Source organism: Anguilla anguilla, chromosome 3 (genome assembly GCF_013347855.1).
Source record: "Anguilla anguilla isolate fAngAng1 chromosome 3, fAngAng1.pri, whole genome shotgun sequence".
In the NCBI taxonomy this organism is placed as follows: Eukaryota; Metazoa; Chordata; class Actinopteri; order Anguilliformes; family Anguillidae; genus Anguilla; species Anguilla anguilla.
In genome coordinates, this window is record NC_049203.1 from 28,776,193 (window position 1) to 28,797,591 (window position 21,399).

General features: G+C 38.9%; 1 protein-coding gene across 1 annotated transcript in view; it reads right to left on the reverse strand.

The window, feature by feature from the left end:
• The window catches only part of col8a1a (collagen, type VIII, alpha 1a), a 66,957-nt gene extending 45,765 nt beyond the window's left edge, over window positions 1-21,192 (reverse strand). The window contains exon 1 of the mRNA XM_035407694.1: window positions 21,125-21,192. Coding sequence (XP_035263585.1) covers window positions 21,125-21,130 — 6 coding nt within the window. The 5' untranslated portion in view covers window positions 21,131-21,192. The remainder of the gene's footprint in view (window positions 1-21,124) is intronic.
• Between the last annotated feature and the right edge of the window lie 207 nt (window positions 21,193-21,399).

The following is a 21,399-nucleotide window of genomic DNA, read 5'->3' on the forward strand; positions in this document are numbered from 1 at the left end:
AGATGAGTGTCAGGATGTTGTCAGTGCTATCATGGAATCATCAAAAATGGTAGGCTAGACAATAGTGTGCCAGGGGTTTTCCAAAAACAATCAGGAGTGAAAAAGACTCTCAGAGGCTCTCCAGACAGATTCCAGGATACATACGAAGAATAACTGGATTACATTGTCCACCTGAGCCGACCACAGATCATGTACTTCAATTTTCTGTTGCACATAGACTGTTCCAGGAAAATATGAACAAGGTCTTCTTATTATACAACTAGCAGCAATGGAACCCTCTGAGAAATTGATATTTTTCTTTATTATTATTTTCTCCTGTGCTCAGACAGCATATTGAATTGGCAAATGGTTAATAATCCTTTGTGTAGACAGTTCTTTAGACATGAGTAAAGAAGGGATGCTATTGATCAAATAAGTCATTGTGTAATTATGTGTATTTCAGATTATGTTGTTTTTTAATAGGCTACATATTGAACCTTTGTTACCAGCTAACTGTACTTGGGTACACGGAAATGGCAATAACCTGGTGAACTGAATTTCAGAAGAATGAAGAAGAAATATAATGTTTTATTCATGTATGTTTGATGTTGAAAATATTCTGTCCCAATATTTTTGTATTTAACTTCATATGATGACAGCCGACCATTCAACCATGCGGTTCATTCTCATCTGAAGATTCTTTTTTGTCTTTTCAGAAGTCTGGCGGCCCTGGATGTATAATACACAGGGGGGCACAGACAGGTAGTTATACTGGCTGGTGGATAACTGAGCTATGAAGGTGTGAAAAGGACAGTGGAAAAAGTGGACGGTATTGAAAGTGAAATACAGTCTATCCTTATTGGTTAATTTCCCATTCATTCTGCAGAAGCATCTGAAAATTATAATTCTTGATTAAAGTCTGGATTAAAGTGCAGCCTTTTATTGTTTCCCAGTGTTTGTTGTCACAGAAATTCATGCTCTTGCCAACATGTTTATTTATGCTGCCCTGAGTGCTGTTTTTGTGTGTTGATGTTGCTTTGTTGTTTAGGAGGGTTTGCTGCCAGTGTTATTTCTGGATGAGCAATGTTCAGGACGTCTGGATTCAATAAGAGAGATGTTCTGCTTCTTATCAACTGAAAGACCAGGCATTCAACTGCAGAATCATCAAGGTGCACAAGGCCAACCGAATCTGCTTTCAGTAAAAATAACATTATCTGTTAACATAGTTACACATAACATTAACAACTTTGTCATTGTTTCTTTCTCCCCATTTGCCTCTCTCCATTCCACACACTCTTGTTTCATATTCATGTTAAGTATTAGTTTTGCCTGATTCAGGCCTGGTGGTTCTGCTTAATGTACAATTTGCCATGCCAAATAGGCATTTCTGTGAAGACAGCTTTTGGAAAAATGTCAAGCCCAGGAGCTGAGTGTGCAGTAGCACTGCTCATAGGTTAACCACAGTAGACCTGAATGATCATCCACTTACCTCAGAATATAATGTAAAACCAGTGGACATGGCCCAGACCTGGCAGCTTTTCTTCTTGTAATTCAAAATAAATGCATTGCTTGATCATTTTAAACATGAAAATTCAACGATTCAATAAAATTCAGTATATCTAAACTTATTCAACTTATTTTTGTATGTTTTTAGAAACTAAAATATTTTTAGGAAGATTGTCTCTATTATATATGATACTTAATCTCTCAGCTTCATCCATGCTTTTGTTTTACAAAGGCTTTTAAAAACGGGTGTGTCCTCCTGTCTCTGTTCATCATGTTCCTTTGCCTTGTTTACCTTCCTTTTTGGATTCACACCAGAGTAAAGTCCCGAACTGGGAACGGCCAGCAATTGCGGAATGGCCAGAAATAACGGAACTGACACTGAACAGGCACTCAGCCATCAAGCCATTAAAAATGGATCTGTGGCATGAGGTATTACTCTCTGGGAGTGCTGCCACTCTGTCCTCACTCTCTCCAAGAGATTAAACTCTACCTGCTACTTTTCACAGAGCCTTCTGCAGGAGAGAGGCTCTGTCACGTGTTAGATTGGCGCGGTGAAGATGTGCTATGGCTTAATGTATGTTCTCGAGATCGTCCATGGTCAACCCTTCACCCTACGACCAATGCTGCTGGCATCACCATTCTGCACCCTCCACGGTTCATTCTCACATACAGTAAGGCAAAAATATTTCTTTGCTATTATGTAATGCTACCATTCTAAAGCAGATGGCCCTGACTGGGCCAAACATCATATTTTCTTGTGATAAGTGGCACCATGCTGACACACATTTTATGCTTGTCTGGCGTGATGTATAATATAGTCTTCAAAGAAGATCAAAACTAGGGTGACAGGGTGCTAAACTTGTAACTAAAGGTTGTGGGTTTGAATTGGCCGCTGAGGTTGTACTCTTGAGCAAGATGATTATCCTGAACTGATAAATATCCAGTTATACAAATGGAAAATATTTTATAAAGGCAAACTGTGTTGTTGCTGTGTATGAGCAAATGTCCATGAAGCAAATAAATGCAAAAAATTAAATAAACTGCAAACATGAGCCCCAGCACAAAAGTAATTATAGCAACAGGTAGCAGGAGGCCTTTGAAATCCACCCATCCATCCATTATCTATACCTGTTTACTCTGGTCAGGGTTGCGAGGGTTGCTGGAGCCTATCCCAGCGTGCATTGGGTGAGAGGCTGGAATGTACCCTGGACAGGTCGCCAGTCTATCACAGGGGGCTTTTTAAATATGGAGTACATTTGCCTTTTTTGTTCTAAGTGCATACAGGGAACTTGAAGGTTCTGACCTACTACTGACCCAATTGAATGACGGACAGTATGAGCAGCATGGGGTGGAAGCACATGGAAGGGCTTTTGATCACATGCTTTATATTTTCCTGTTTCAAGGAACCTCCCCGTGAGGTGGGGGATATCTGCTGCTCAGCTGATAATGCTGTACACACCCTGTATACATTAACCACCCCCTTAGTCTGAGCCCTTCAGTACCTGAATCCCCACCAGGGGATATTGTAGGTTGTCATGCTAGCTAGCTAGCTATCTGCGAACTCGCCATATGATAAAGCCAGCTACAGAGCCTTGTTAGCTATCTTCATAGCTTAGAAAGCTACATACGAGGCTTCTACGTTAACTAACACACCAGGAACTTGAACGTACACATGCCCAAAACAATGTGCTGAATTATACAATCATATGATGGCCTTATATCCAATAAGGGGTCGATATGTCCCAATGACTCCTGAACTAGAAACAGATTGACACAAGTTTTGTAGATCCACAGTTTTTGCATTTTTGTAAGTGTTTGCTGATATTAGGCCTATCTCCCTTACAGGCAACAGCATTTTGACATAAATTGCATTCAGCTTTATTTTCGTCCACTTTTTAAAAGCGGGCCGACACTTTAGAGCATTATAACTTGTCCACTATGAGTAAATCACACAGAACTTAAACAAACAATGTAATAGAGTAACAGAAAGTCATCATTAGGGTCACCAAGAAACGTATTATAGGCAGTGGTGGACAAAGTACACAACTCCATTACTTGAGTCAAAGTATGGATACCCCAGGTCAAATATTACTCCACTACAAGTGAATGTTGTTCAGTCAAATTTTTACTTGAGTTAAAGTACTGGAGTACTTGCTTTTAAAAATACTTAAGTGATCAAAGGTACATTTTATTTTTAATGTCAACGCACTGTTGTATTGTTTCTACGATGCATTTACAGAAGCTCATTTACAGATGCATTTTTACTGTTATTAGATAGCAACACATGATAGACAGGGGTTAAATTGGGATTTGGGAGGTGGGTGGGCCCTGAGATCCGGTGGGAGGTGGGTGAAAAAAGGTACAAACCAATGAATGTCTCAGCTCCAAATAGTTGTATCTTTAATGTATTGTGCACATAATTGTAATTAAGGAAAACAATGTTTTAAAAAGAATGTATACTATTGATGCAAGCTTTTACATAATATATTTCAAGTTTATTGAGTGTCATTAATGCTGAGAATTGTTTTACCCACGAAAATAGTCGGTCATCCTCCTCTTGTCCTCACTTTATCCTCCTTTATCCATCTTTCTTAAACTGGTGAGGCGCAAAACTTTCCTTTAAACTAATCATTGATCTTAAACTGTTTTAATTAATTTTCAGTGATTAACAAGCATGCAAACATCTGAGTAATCAAATGGAAAGGGACACAGCTTCTTCGCATTGTGTTAGGGAGATTAAATGATAAATGCGATTGAGAAAAATTTGTTTTAATTGCTAAGCAGTGGTGGAATCTTCCCCTGATTTTCCTTGAGTATCAATACAATTAATCCACAAAATAGGCTACTCAATATTATCATATATAGCCAGCTCTCCCCAAATAGGCAGTTTTAGCGAGTAGTCTAGGCCGTATAGCCTACATTTATTTTCATTTGCAGTACGAAATTGTGCACATTTTTAATCAACATTATTTGCGGATACGCTTCTTTCTCCGCACTCGTATTCATGGCAAATATATGCAATGCGTAGGCTAGATTGTAAACACAATTGAAGTGCAGGTTTTGTTTTTGCTGGTTATTCTGAGAGCTAACATAGTAGATAACAGACTGGTGTATCTTATTTGTTAAGTGTAGACTACTGATTAAAACGGATTTTTAATGGATAAATTGAATTTATGATTTGATCCCCCTAATACGGTATGAAGACGCTGTGTGTTAGACTACTTGTCATTTGATTAATCCGATCGTTGGCACGCTTGATTATAAAGGAAAATTACTAATTAAAACAGGTTGAGATCAATGATTAGTTTAAAGTAAAGTCTTGCGCCCCACCAATTTTCAGCTCACCAGTCGCTGCTGAATAAAACGTTATGTATGTGGGAAATATTCAATCCTATCTTAGCTGCTGACCAGCAAGCTGCTGATTTTGCTTAAGCAATCAAAGTTGCCGTTAATAATAGCCGGTGTTCGTGGGGGCTGTTTATTCACCTCTCTTTAAAATGTTGCATAGATGAAATTACATGTTAGCCTAATGAAACTACCTACCGCGTCCGCTTCCAATCAATCAAGACAATCAACGATATTTTTCTTTCTGTGTTGTCTATATAAACGACTGTTCCTCCTGAGTTTTTTTTTCTTCGGATTTTTGATTGGTTGAGCGAGTAACTGGCTAGAGGGAACACATGGACTGGAGCCTAAATGGACTGGATTGTCATAGTTATTTGTAAAACTGCCGGTCAAAATTATTTATTTATTTACCAAAGGTGGGTGGATGCCGTCCACCCGCGTCCACCCCCAATTTAACCCCTGATGATAGATAGCATTGCCTGAAATGTGAAACAGTTGGATGACCCTTCGCTCAAATTCCATAAAATTTCATCTGACCAATCCTAGCATAAAAACTGCAACCACTACAAGCTCAGACAACTTCATAATTAGCAAACGGGCTACCGTTAGCTAACGTTTACATACCTCGACATGCTTTTTCAGGTTGGACGGCAAGTTTTTGAATGTAGCGATGTAGTTCGTGCGCAGTAAGCAGAGGAAACGTTTAAAACAATATGAATCTTTTTGAATCTCACAAATCTCAAACATGGACTTGAGATATAGCCATGGGTGCTCTGGTGGCGTAGAATCATCCTTATCTTCTGCCGTCGGCATAATTACCGCCGCCAAGTTCAAATTGAACTGTTCAACCACTGGTGCAACAAGCAAGCACATTGAACTTGACCGATAGCGTATTAGGAGTAGGCTACTGTGGTTGGTTTTTCTCCTGTGAGGAACACAGCGTGTGGCCAATCGCATTTTAGAAAATAAAAAAAATATTCAACTGTTGATTTCAAAGCTATGCTTCAAAGTAACGAGTAACGACAACCTTCATAGAAATGTAGTGGAGTCAAAAGTACAATATTTATCTTTCAAATGTAGTGGAGTAAAAGTCATAAGTTTCCAAAAAAATAAATACTCAAGTAAAGTACAGATACTCGAAAAATGTACTTAAGTACTGTACTCAAGTAAATGTACTTTGTTACTGTCCACCCCTGATTATAGGCTGGCATGACCTGGGTTATGGTCAGACCTTAACAGGATGTAGGTTAAGAGAAGTGAGTGGGGAATAGGTTACAGAAATACTATGGCAAACTGACCAGTAACTCTGGTCCCCATCTGCCTATCCAAATCTAACTGAAAACTGGCTAACCTTCGAAGGATTCTGGGCACGGGGCAGCTTTGAATCCTGAGCTTTGGACAATTTGTAGGCTGTCTGAAATCAAAAGTCTGAATATCGTACCCACAACAAAGAGTTAAAACTCCACCCAGAGTACCTTCAAAAATAATAAGAAAAATAACAAAGCAAAATAACAAGGTCATGTCCCGATGGAAGGATTAGTTGTCCAGCTGGGAACACACTAACTAACCAGAGTCACTACACAGTGAGCAGAGGGCAAAACAAGAGTCAAGGTCAAGAACGAATGAATGGTCAAACATAAAATCCAGTCAGCATACAAAGCAGAGGTGCTTGGCAAGAATCGGAATCAAATACAACAAGCTAAGGGTCAAACAAACAAAATCATGGGACAAACAATCCAGAAAGGCTAGATGGTAATTGGAATCAAACAACCAAATGAAGCAATTACTATCCACAACACACAAAGAGCTAGTCACCACCACATGGCAGATGGCGGCTTTTTCCAAACAGAGTAACCGGAACCAGAAGAACAACATACATGCAACAGAGACAAATGTAAACAAACTTACTACAGGATTTGTAACATGGGCTACCAGGTTTTAAAATTGGAATCTTTTTATAGAAATATTTATTTTTATGCCTCCACGGTACAGCCATGGCCGGAGGCATTATGTTTTCAGGTTGTCCATCCATCCGTCTGTCCTTCCGTCCATCCGTCCATCCCGATTCTCGTGAACGCGATTCTCAGGAATGCCTTGAGGGAATTTCTTCAAATTTGGCACAAACGTCCACTTTGGCTCAAGGATGAACTGATTAGATTTTGGTGGTCAAAGGTCAAGGTCACTGTGACCTCACAAAACACGTTTTTGCCTTGAGGGAAAAGATTATCGATGCCGACCTGCCCACCATCCAGGATCTGTACACCTCCAGAGTCAGGAAACGGGCAGGGAAAATCACTGCAGACCCCTTACATCCTGGACATAACCTGTTCCAACTTCTCCCCTCTGGTAGGCGCTACAGAACACTGTACACCAAAAACACCAGACACAGGAACAGTTTCTTCCCCCTCGCCGTCACACAGTTAGCTCACTGTGGCACTGTGCAATAACCCTGGAACACTATAATACCCACTGTACCTATACATTATATATACTTATTTTAGTCTAAAAAACAAAATGCGCAATACATTTCACTCACTATTGTATATCTGAACAGGCTGTACATACTGTACATAACCACCAACTATATGTATATAAAGTAACGTCATTTTTCTTTTTGTTACCATTTAATATTTATCTCTTCACTCATTGCACTCCATTTCTTTGCACTATTTGTATCCTGTTTACAGCACTATTTGTATCCTGTATATAGTCATTCCTGTGTATGTCTGAAGATTGTTGTGTTGTTACTCTTTTTCTTTTGTGTAAGGACATTGAGAGCCACTAAACCGGAGTCAAATTCCTTGCATGTGTAAACATACTTGGCAAATAAAGACGATTCTGATTCTGAAAAAAACGAAAGAAGAAAAAAAACGAGTTTTTGCCTTGAGGGAATTTCTTCACATTTGGCACACACGTCCACTTAGACTCAAGGATGAACTGATTAGATTTTGGTGGTCAAAGGTCAAGGTCACTGTGACCTCACAAAACACGTTTTTAGCCATAACTCAAGAATTTATACGCTAATTGACAAAGGTTCACACAAATGTCCAATAGGATAAAAAGATGAAGTGATGACATTTTATATCCAAACTGGCTACTGGTTGGCGGAGGCATACAACCGTGAGGCAGTATTTCTAGTTACAATAAAAATTTCTTTACAGGTTTCACCCATGTTTGAACGAATTAAAGTGAATGTAATGAATGAATTATGCAATGTAAATACGAATAGCAGCACCATTTGTCCAGGACCTTATTGGTATTTTGGTTCTGTCAAATCACAAATCAGTACTAATTAAATACTGGCTCTTGATACCCATCCCTATTAGTGAGTAGTATCAATTATGTAATATTGGAGCCTGTGGCCCCACAACATTAAAAATGACAGAATAATTTCCATTCATTTATGCAATGTCTGTGTATTAAAAAACATATCTCATCCAAACAAGCACAAATTATTGTTAACATGGCAGGAACCAGCACAAAAGGTTGACAAGCAACTGATGTGTGAGTTAGCCTACTGCTTCTTCATGTTAATTGCCAGCTTCACACAGCTACGAACAGAAACTCTACAGTAAACACGTGGGACACTCACATGTGCTCTCACACAGTGGTAACTCACACATAGACATATAGAGTGTCCATATGAGAATGTCCTAAATAGACGCTTGTGCGGTGTGCTCTGCTCTCTGATCCCAGAGAACCCTTTCCTGCTCCCACTGCCCATGTTTGTTTATCAAATTCACAGGTCTACAGTAAAATCCTCACGTTGTGCCACAGAGTCTGCAGTGGATATTGAATATAATTGCCTGTACAGACAGGGCAGACTGGAGCCAGACCAGTTTCTCACATGCCTCTCTGATACCTGAACATGTGACCACGATCATCCTCCCTCTTTTTCATACTGCCCTGCCATACAAATTTACCAGCCTATTCCATTCCACAAATTGTGTGTAATAAATGTAATTTATTATTGTATACCACAAAATGTTTAATGTAAAATTCTGTGTCATTTTAAGAAATGCACAAGAATAATCCTCTGTGCACTGAGCTACAAATGCTAAAAAAGCATTTATATAGGACATAAATATTTGCACACTCAGCATAACAGTGCCACAAGAAAATAACAAAGAGATCTGGGCCAGAAACTCCTCTACCAAACATTTTTTTTTCTAACAGTCAGCAGCATTTACAGTATAACCACAGCAGGGTCTGTGGGTTTGGAGCCGCACATCTTTTATCACTCAGTCTCCGACAGATTCTAAAATAATCAAATGCTACAAAGTCATCTCTCCTCTGCATGTTCTAACCTTTTCCAGATGGATATTTGACTCTTCGTAAACAAACCAAATTGTTCTCAAAGGCGTGTTAAAGACCAGCCTGTCATTCCCTTACAAGTAAGTTTTTGAACTTAGCTAAATGCCCACAATATACTCAAGGTCTTTTAAAACACTGAAAAAAGACCTTTTGGTGACTGACTTTAATGGTGAAGATTTTGAGTAGTATAGTGGATCATTCCAGGGACAGGAATGCAGAGGTAACCATGATAATGGAGAAGCCTTTCTCTGCGGTTGACTGAACCGCAGAGACATGTTGAAAAGAGGGAAGAGAAACAGGTTGGCAGTAGAAGCATATCCTACCACATGATTTTTGACAAAGCCATTTTCAAGGGCCAATGCCCCAGCAACCCCACAACTTGGAATTATATGGGGGTTGTTGGTCTATCAGCATTTTGAAAATTGATTTGATTTGATTTGATTTGAAAATTAGCACATCAATGGTCCTCTAGCAGGAGGACCATTCACTTTCTCTTAACAGCTGATCCTGTAGCAGCACTACAGTGGTCCTGTCTTCCAGTGGACTACTGTAATGCTGATTTGCAAAACAGTGCTGATGAAGGGCTGCTAGACACACAGTGGGTTTACATGATGTTTGAAAAAGTCGATTTATTGTATTAGTCTGGCTAAAACTGGACTTTTAAAAATCATGTGAACATTGTAGTCTGACTGAAATCGGACTAATTCAAATTTTTCAAAGTCAGACGAACATACCTAGATAATGTGGTTGGGGGTCGATTTACTACGGCATGTATATGCTTCAATAGGCCAGAAATTGGCCTACACATTCTGCGAATGTTCCGTAATTTACATATCAACTACTGTGGCCAAGCAGAATCGATAACGTTTCAGAAAATATATAACTTTAAAAGATTTAATTAAATCTTCCACTGGGACTTTTGCCGTTTATTGAGGGTGTGACAGAAAATTTTGGTGCCGCTGGCTATAATCGAATGTTTTTCACATTTACCGTTCGATTGAGCAAGTAGCCTACCATTCAAAGTACATTTTTATGGGATAGTGCTGTTCGATTGTGCTAGCTACTTCACATTAACCTTGTACGGTGATCAATAAAGGCTAACAGCACAGTAAAACTTAATTATTGTCACTTCTATCACCACTTTAATGAACCAAAAAAAGGCGACAAACGACCTTTTCTGTGAGAAATGCATTGTCGAGCTCACGCGCATACACTGCTGGCAACATTCTAAAGCTCTGTTATGCCCTTCCTAGTGTCATGGCAAAAAAAACACATTTCTGGACGGACAAGGAGACCAACTTCATGCTATCGTAAATAAGGGATCTAAATATTCTAAAATACATGGATGGAAGAAAAATGCGGAATAGCGAACTATTCAAAAAAGTTGCAACAAAATTAGTGGAAGCAGGATTTATAAGAAGCCTTCATCAGACACACCTCCGGTCAATAAGTTGATTCTTTCCGAGTCATGTATATTGGGACAACGACAATAATCCAATTAAATCTCCTCTTTGGCCAAATCGAGCTATTAATATAGATCGATTTCAACTGTGCATGTAAACGCACTGACTGTATGCTTGCTAACTGGTATACTCCATCCCAGAAAGGTAATAATTATGTAAATATCCTTGCTGATATTTGATATGTCTGAGCGAGAGAGAGAGAGAGACAATAAAAATTAAATGTCCACTTGTACCTTCCACGTTTGGCAGGTACACTGTCTTAATGAAATTCTGGTTGTGCTGGCTCCAGAAATGAAAACTCCATGATTTTGTGCAATTGTGGGCCATGTTCTACAAAAATAAATTTAAGATGGGTAACTGAAGTGGTTATTTTTTGTAGAGACTTTCTAGAATTCAGATTTTATGTTGTCTAGCACAGGTAATCTATTGTGGTCTCTAAAGATCATTGCTATTTATTTGTTGACATTTTATTGCCAATTTCATAGTTCTTGCTTTTATCTTACACCAATTTGATTTTTCATCCTTTATTTATCAAGGTGAATCTGAGATGGACATCTTTTTTTCATGGAAGCCCTGGGCCCCAGTTAAATTTGGATTGATTAAGAAAACAATACACAAATCCTCCATATGTATCATGTAAATCTAATCTGTTAAAATACAGGGCAGTACTGGAAATATCTCCAAATCCAAATTAATGTTATAACAAAGATGATTTATAAACATGACAAAGAAACTCTTCACACTCACAAGTATGTTACATTATATGCAACATAAATTTGGAATGAACCATTTCTTATTACCACCATTGTTGTTCATTGCTGAGGAATGCTGCTCTGTCTGGTTCCACTAGAAAAATAAAAACTCATTTAACTTGTGAAGAACAATCTAAGTGACTCCCTATAAAACTGGAGTGAAAGAAAGAAGGGTCCCTACCAATGGATGTCAAAATCTCTCTCACCTATCCACGGAAGTACACCTGCATCTGGTTTCCTGCCATCGCTCTTTTGGCAATAACATCACCACTGAACTGTATGCTGGGAGAAAACCCCCCACCTTTATAGATCTCTCAATGAGAACCTGATGCTGATGGATGTATTAACGTCTCTCAGAGTATGAAGAACACACCTGGCTACATGCTGGCCATCTTACCTTAGGGAGAGATGACTGCTAATCGACAAACCCACCTATGATGCTTGTACACGCGTGCATACATCCTCAAACTCACACACATACACACACACACACACACACACACTGCTTCTGTTTCTGTTTATTTGGGATTAGACATTTGAAGGAAAGTCCCACCTCTCACCTCCCACCTCCCACATCCTCACCTGGGCCCAGCGACATCTTTCTTTATTTTCCACAAGGGAGTTAAAGCTAGCGAACTTTAGCGTGAGGGAACAAGCATAGCAGCAGTCAGCTGCATCACATTTGGGATGACATACTGGTGGCATCTCCTGACCTAGTTTCAAGATTTCACAGCCCTCCAATCACTCTCTGATTCCATGACCCTTTGCATATCTGAGTTCAGTCTCTGGATAACCCACTCCTCTTTTCTGACCCCCAGGAGAGTGGTTTATCCAATTTTACTGACATGATCTAAATCTGGAATTAATGAAGCTTTACAAAAGCATTTAATTGTTTATTAATTATTTATATTATTTTAAATAGTTGTGTATCACCAGTCGGTCATTGTACATAATGTTGACTTAGCTGCCCTCTTGGTCACATCTCTCTTGTAAAGGAGATTCTATAAGTCAAAGTGTTTGTCTAGTTAAAGAAGAAATTATTATTATTATTATTATTATTTAGGACACAGTCTAGGAATTCAACTGACCAAAGGACCACCACACTGCCAGTATTCACAATCCATTCTGATTCAGATTCAAATTATTTTATAATAAACTTTTTTTTTTTGCTTATGAGAATGAAAGCAATAAACACTGTAGAAGATTTAAAAACCCACAATGCAGGCAAAAAGACAATTTACATGTACATATTAAAGCCATAAAATATACCATATAAATACCATATAAAGACATTAAAGGTTAGACAGCTCATATAGCTCTACCACTTTTTCTCTTAATGAGCTGTTTAAAAGATTCACTGTGCTTGGTAGGAAGAAGAGTCTACAGTATTTTGCCTCTGCCACTGCAGTGTGCTGTTAGAAAAAAAGCATAATTTGTCCTCATCTCATTCCCAGAATTCTTTTCACATGTCCAGATCCCACAGCACGCCAAGTACGCAAAACACCAAAGAAAATTACTTCACAGACAGCTACACTGAAGAAATTACAGGTTTGAGGAAGTACATAACCCCATGCACTCACTTTAATCACAAAGTGCAACAGTCTCACAGATTGCTGCTTAAATAGCTGCAACCATAATAAACATGTTCATGTATGTGTTTATGTGCCACTGAGAGACAGGAAGCTGTGTAGATAGACACAAAACCCAGATGATCGCTGGCTGTCTTTATGCTGTGCTGTTCTTGAAAACTTCTTCTTCCATCCATCATTCCTGTTTCCTCCTTATAGTATCCAGGAACTGTGGCTAAATTTGAGCCAGAATTTTGTCTTTATGGTGAAAGTGCCTGAGATGCATAATTTTCCTATTAGGCAGAGTATCTGATGTCTGGGAAAACTAGTCAAACCTGACCCAAAGCCAAACTGTTTGTTAAATAATACTGAAGGGCATAAGAATTTGTTTTTCCCATCTCCACATTTTTAAAAAATAGACTTTTGCCAAAAAGCAAGATTGTTGTGGTTTGATTAGGAATATTATCCCTCCCATCCTGCTCTCCCCACCAAAAGTCTGCGTGATAACAACTGTATTCATATTTTCATGAACAGTGTTTCCTATGTGATTTTTTCAGGTAATAATTTCATTAAATGTAAAAATGGGAATTCCCAAAAAATGAATTAGGGGAAATGCGGTCTCACATGGTAACAATGCGGTGATATGAAACATAACTACTAATACAAATTTTGGTTGTATATAGGAAAGTGAAATTGTAACATGCCTATTTTGTAATGACAAAATGCAGTCATTCATGGAGGAACATTTGGAATAATCTTCACATGCCTTTGGTTTGTGATAGAATTAATATAGAGTTTGTGAAAGTTTTTCAACAAGGTGTGGCTTATTATTCAGTATCTGGGCTTGCTGAAATGGGGGATTGGGGGAAAACCTTGTAATGTGTTACACAAGCATAATGCTTAATTCGCATTGACACAACTTGACTTGTGTCACAATAACCCTCCCGTCTCCTTCCCAGATCAGTCTCTTTTTCTCTGAACAGGAAAACACCTTGAGAGAGGTCCAAAACTGAACCTCAGAACTATTAAAAATGTATCTTCCATTTCCTTCAGCAAAGAGAGGACTTATCCTCAAAAAGTCCACGGTCAAGGGTTGCTAAACATGATCAGATGCCTACCCAATGTAATCTGTAGCTCCAACAATATTGCAGCTTCTGGAAAAAAAGTCAGCGTTGCCGTCAACACATTCTCATGGAGTAGACCTCATGAAATAAACATTATTAAATCTTCCAAATGCAGGCTGTTCATGTTACGACAAGGGCATTCTAAGGGCACTGGGCAAAGGCCCAGAACAGCAGGGCGACACAGCTGTGCAACTCCAAACTCACCACAGTGTTTGCCATTTTGATGATTTACTGGCCAGTCAAGAGAGCTTGCATTCTTTCTTTTCTCCTTTACTTTACTTTTCTTTCTTTTCATCACGTCCCACAGGTAAACAGTTTGCAGTAAAGGAGGGGGCACAAACACATACAAACATGAGGAAACAACACAGATTATTCTGAGGATAAAGGAGCAGCCGTGCGGATTACGCCTACCCCCATCCCTCTGACCCGGGACACCCTGTGTCAGCCTGGCGGGGCAGCCTGGAGAGGTATGCACTATTTGAGGTTCTCAGGGTGTTCGCACACCCACCCACCTGTCGGTTAGCCATTGTTGGAAAGGGAAATTTGCAAAAAAGAATGCAACCCTTGCAAATTCCTCTTCTGGAGCTGTAGCTAAAAATAAACTGATAGCAACCAGCAATATCTTATTAGGTGAGGTCAAGGGTCGTGGGGCCAGAGTCAAGTGTCAAGGTGCTGTCTGGTTTGAGTACACTAAAGACTAAAGCTAGATTTAGCACTGAAATGTGTTTAGTTTTAGTTTTTTTTATTTGATTAAGAGTTCAAATATCATAAAAATAAATAAAAGTACAGCAGAGGGTTAACTCTTCTGGAATATCAGGAAATATCTGCACTTATACTTCACTTACACTACATACAAAAATATGCAATATATACATATATATATATATATATATATATATATATATATATATATATATATATATACACACACAGACAGGTGACAAATTAAAAGAAAATCTTGAATAAATGACTGGAGAAACTGAAAATGAATGCAAATGTCTTCATACAGGTGTTCTGCATGATACAATTAAGCAATTAACATTCTATCATGCTCTGTGGCATGTATAAAAATGCTGAGCAGGGCTCGATTATGGATCACGATGGCAAGAGATAAAGATCTAAGTGACTTTGAAAGAAGGTTCATTATTGGGGCAGGGATGGCAGAAGCTCCAACCATAAAGACAACTGAACAAGCTAGTATTTCAATAGGAAACAGTGGCTAAAGTTACATCTGTATTTAGATCTATGGGAAAGACATCAGTAAATAGGGTTGGAAATTGTAATGGAAATGCACATTAAATGACCGTGATGCTTGTGCATTAGTGCAATAGGTGAGGAAAAACAGAAGGGCAACTCTTCCTCAGGTGACTGAGAATGCCAATGCAGGATGTGATCAGACTGTGTCAGCAAGAAGTCCATCAACAACTACATAGAGAGGAATAGTATTGTAATATTGCAGTGCATAAACCCCTCATTACAAAGACGAATGCACATTTAAGAGTTCAGTGGTACAAAACCCATAGGCACTGGTCTACAGAGATGTATCAATACATCAAATGAGGGAATATCTATTGGAAGAATAGTGTTCCATCCCTCCAGAAGAGTTTCAGAGACTTGTATAATCTATGCAAAGGTGCACTGAAGCTGTTCTGGTGGCTTATAGTTTCCCAACACCATACTAAGACATTTTATGTTGGTATATATATATATATATATATATATATATATATATATATATATATATATGCACATATGGCTCTAGAAAAAAATAAGAGACCGTCCCATCCACCCCATATTTTTCTAAAGAAGAATTGGGTTACTCCACCAAATATTGATTGTTGAACCCTTCCTAAGTGAAGGTATTGTTATTTTATTTTTTTATTTATGGGTATAAACTGAAAGCAGAATTCCACCCTGAGTTTTTCATTTCTTTGTAGAAACGGAGCTGTCCTTCTGATTAAAATGAGCTCCAAGCCAACTCTTTACCCGTAGTGAGTTCAGAGATATAGCCCCACTATGGAGTACAACAGGGCAGGTGGTTACTGCCCATGGCCAGGCATCAGACAACGGAAGTCACTGGTTTCCACTTCAACCGAGTGCAAACATTCAAAAATAAAATAGGCTTGGCCTATCATGAATCATAAACCACATATTGCTTTAAAAACAAAAAATCATTTTTATGTTTAGGTAAAATCATTATCTGTTTAGGGTTCATTATTCCAGTGGGTACACACCCCATATATATATATATATATACAGTGTTGGGGAGTAGTGAACTACATGTAATTAAACTAGTAGTTTAACTACATTTTGCAGTAGCTTGCTGGTAGTTCAACTACATTCATATTTGCATAGTGATTCAAGTAGTTAAATTACATTTTTGCCATTTTTTGTTTAGTTACTACTGAAACTACAAACAATTATGGGCCATAAAAGGAAAGGAATGATTTTTAATTTTTATTTTACCATTGCTTTTCTACTGTAATTGAACCCCCTTTGACCAGCCCCGCCCTGTTTTTCATTCATCCTGACCGCTGTGAAGGCATGCACAGGCAGTGCATTCGTCAGGCAGCCACCACCACACACTTGACCTTTGTGTAGTGCATGTGCAAAAGGGCGGGCGTTGCTCAGTGCTCACACAGAGACAGCATCATCATGGATAAGCCTCCCAAATCTCAGCCTGAGGAAGAATCACCATGGCCATACTTAAGCAAATACGTGACACTGACTAGCTCCACCGACAGCACCTACCTTTGTGAGCTATGCAAGCCGAGAGTAAATACACTTTCTGCTGCAAAGACGTCAAACACAAATCTAAGAACACATATAAAGGTGAGTGTATTAACATTGACTTTGCTAGCCAATTTAGCAAAGTTTAGATAAGTTAGCCACATTTTAATGTTACATACAGGCAAGTGATTTAATTCAGTGAACGTTAACCGAAGTGAGGGAGGGCAATCACATACCAGAACGGTGTGAACATGCAACTAATTCTCTAGACTAGCCTACTACCAAATACCAAATCCAAATATCCAGGGGTATAGAATAAAGACCCAGGTTTAAATCCCGGACGAGCCCCCAATTATGTTACGTCTAGCCACAGGCAAACCACAACATAAAATGGAGTCGAACAAGAGATTCAACAATAATGATTTAATCCAGAATTAATAGACAAGTTTCACAATGCACTTGAAGATAAATACAAGCATCCACGTATCACCACGTAGCAGTACAACAATGAATGAATGAATTAGTACAATGGTAATAAATACTAGGTAGCAATCAAATGGGGTGATCCTCCAGGCCCGTCTGTGTAGAGGACTCCAGAAGGATCACAGGGCTGTAGTATATATACTAGAGTCTATCAGGTGCAGTCTATTTGGAACAGGTGTAGCTCATCCCACTGCCAATCACCAATTAAGCAATCTAAGAGCAGAGAGAGCAACAAGAGAGCGAGAAAGCTGACTTTTCCAAAATGTTCTATATATATATATATATATATATAGAACATTTTGGAAAAGTCAGCTGAAAGGAACAAGAGCATTTCCCATGCACTGGAGTATGTTATGAAAAATTCACAATGAACTGTGTGGTGGAAAATATGCCTGGGCTGAAAACATACCCCCAAAAAATCTCTAATTGAAGGTAACAGCATATGATAATCAATTATTTTTATTTCAGTGACAAATGAGATTTGGAACCCAAAAGGAGACTGAAATTCATTTAGCAATTCAGCATTGTGAAAATAGTAGAGGAGATTTTGATATTTCCAGCTAATGTGAAGGGAAAACAAAGTACTATATTAAACTGAGACCTGACAGTTCATCTCTTTCAGTCTCTTACTCTTTCTATGTTAATGTCTCTGTATGCCTTATTTTTCCTGTCTGTCTCATTATCTCTTCCTACTTCTCTGTCTCTGTGCACTGACATGATCAGACACAGTGATCGTACAAAAATTTGTGGTCATCATCCACTGGGGACTTGAGAAATGTATACTAGGACTGAGCTCATCACAGCTTCTGATTGGTGTTTTACAGAAAGCATGCTGGTTTCATTAAGATAAAGCTGCTAGGTACAGATCTAATCATTAAACTGGACCCAATCAGTGCGTTTACATGCACAGTTGAAATATTCGGCCAAAGATGAGATTTAATTGGATTAGTTGTCCCAATATACATGACTCGGAAAGAATCGATTTATTGACCGAGGTGTGTCTAATGAAGGCTTCTTATAAATCCTGCTTCCTCCAATTTTGTCACACTTTTTAGAATAGTTTGCATTCCGCGTTTTTTCTTCCATCCATGTATTTTAGGATATTAAACTCCTTTAGTTGCGATAGCATGAAGTTGGTCCCCTCGTCCGTCCAGAAATGTGTTTTTTTTGCCATGATACTAGGGAGGGCAAAATGGAGCTTTAGAATGTCGCCAGCAGTGTATGCGCGTGAGCTCGACAATGCATTTCTCACAGAAAAGGTCGTTTGTTGCCTTTTTTTTAGTTCATTATAGTGGTGATAGAAGTGACAATAATTAAGTGGTACTGTGCTGTTAGCCTTTACTGATTGCCATACAAGGTTAATGTGAAGTAGCTAGCACAATCGGACAGCACTATCCCATAAAAATGTACTTTGAATGGTACTTGCTCAATCAAACGGTAAATGTAAAAAAAACATTCGATTTTAGTCAGCGGCACCGAAATTTTCTGTCACACCCTCAATAAACGGCAAAAGTCCCAGTAGAAGATTGAATTAAATCTTTTAAAGTTATATATTTTCTGAAACGTTATCGATTCCATTTGGCCACAGTGAGTGTATAGTTATGTAAATTACGGAACATGCGTAGAACTCCTAGGCCAATTTTTGGCCTATTGAAGCGTATATATGCCGTAGTAAATCGACCCCTAACCGCATTATCTAGGTATGTTAGTCTGACTCTGAAAAAATCGACTTTGTACGATTTCAGTCAGACTACTACGACTAATGTTTACATGAAGTCCAGTTTTAGCCAGACTAAAACAATAAATCGACTTTTTCAAACATCATGTAAACCCACTGAGTGTGTCTGTTGCAAGTGGAATCACACCAAACCACAAAATACTGCTGTCTAAGACAAGCCAGTGAGGGCCAGTATTTCCTTTTCTCCATTCCAACCTTCAGCCCATGTCTGCTTTTACTGCCCATTTTTTCACAAACTGGCAAACTGTCTCTTGATTACTGATTAAACTGTTGGGACATTGAGTACGAGACACTTTATGACCACATTCTTTACTAAATAAACGGAATATTTCATGGCTGTGTTTAATTTGGCCTCTGATAGGGACTCTGTCTGTTGATTGTCAGCCATCTATCTGAGAATGTGTTGTGAAATACACACCATTTAGTATCACAAATTCTTCACTGACAAATAACATTTGCATATTATGTGCTGTAAATCACTATCCAGTCCTCAACAATTTCAGCATATAAGAAATCTTCAAGCCATCTGCTAGTGAAATTGGAAAAATAGTTATCATATATACATTTTCAAAAATGTCCATATATTCTCAGTATATTGCAGTTTATTACATTTTGGTCAATCTAACCTTGACAGAAGGTGAAGCTGTGTTCTGTTGAACTAATACCTTGCATACAATACCATTCAGACTCGCAGTGACATTTTCATTGCCTGCTTGTGAATAGTCTCCCCTCCATAACAGAATTGAAATTGTTTTGCTCTGTACACTCCTCTAAGCCAGCCAGTCCTCCTCCCATCCTCGCAGAATGCCAGGAGCCCCTCCTTGAGGGATTGAACATTTTGGCAATGTCTTGCCGTATCTCTGCACCCCAGACCAGGTCCGGGGTTCCTGGTTTCACACTGTGCACATGTTCCTGCTTAGCTGCAGAATTCCACAGGAAATTGACTTTCCCTACAAAGAGCTGCAGGCCTGGGGGAGACCACTCTGGGGGGGCTGGGATTTTGATTTTCTTGCACCTTCCAAGGGAGAGAGCACTGTGGAGAAGAGAGTGCCAACCCAGCTACCTTCCCAATCCCCCCCCCCTCCTCCTGCAGGCTGGGATGGTGAGGAGGGGCATGGGGTACAGTATGTTCCTGAGGGGTATGAGGGATGCTCCCGTGAATCCACCCCCCCCCGCCGTTGAAGATAAAGCACCGTTCCCTTAATCCCACTGGGAAGTTAAGGAAGCCACCTTAAATGCCAGAAAACTTGGCAAAGCTACAACATCAAAAAGCTCTTACTACAGTCAAGGAAAATACAACCTGCTGCTTTCACACGCATCTGACACACAGCCCAAAAACCCATAGCATTTTATCATAATTGGTCTAAAATATGGACATCATTGCACAAAATCACACCACACACAAACATTAAGCGAAACTTAAGCGACAATTCCAAAAATGAGCCCTTATTTTAGCTTCTGTTCTTGGATCACTCAAACATTTTTTTGATGAAAATCAAAGTTTTCTTCTCTTTATTTTTGAAACTTTGGCTATTATCCTGCTATTATCCTAGCAAGTGATTCACAGTCAAGCTATATCATATCATCTCTCGCAGTTCAAAACAGAAACAGTTCTGTATCTTTATGCAACTATCGAAATGACTCCAAATTGACGCAGGCTAAATATCTGTCCCATCAGAACGTCAGGAAATATAGTACACCTTGATTAACTCAATGTTCTTGTCCTTCTAAACAAGCAGTGTAGTATTCCTCTTGTAACTTCCACATAATTTTAATTATTTAATTAATTTTAATTAAGGCAGGGACAAACACCAGAAACCAGCTTAGAGTGACAGCATGCACATTTTATCCTTCCATACACCTCTTTTCTCTGAGTGAAAACTTCGGCCAAGGAATTGCATACTTGAAAAGATTCCATATTTTTAAAGCACACAGTGTGTGTACACACAGACACATACATGTTAAAATGAGAAAAAATCCAAGAATAATCCAGTCATTACTTAGATCAAAGCAGTCATTTATGATAGAACACATTTCACATACATTGAACTGAATGCATTGCAATATTAATGTTTATAAGCGTAGTATTGACATTGAAATTGTGTGGAGAACATGTGCTTACCTTCATGTCCGTGCGGCTATGGGAGTGGATGAGCCACTGTTGTGAGAGAACTCTGGAAAAGAGCTCTGAACGGCAACAGGCAGCATGGAATGTCCTTTTATGAGCAGGTGGGTGGGGTTTACCCAATCTTCTGAGGAGGTGGGCAGGAGAGAGGTAGACATGAAGAGGGACAGAGAGAGATAGAGAAAAGGGGCAGAGACAGAGAGAAGGTTAGTGAGAAAGAAGGGGAAAAACAAGAGATGACACAAAAAATCTTTTAAATTGGTTTACACTGA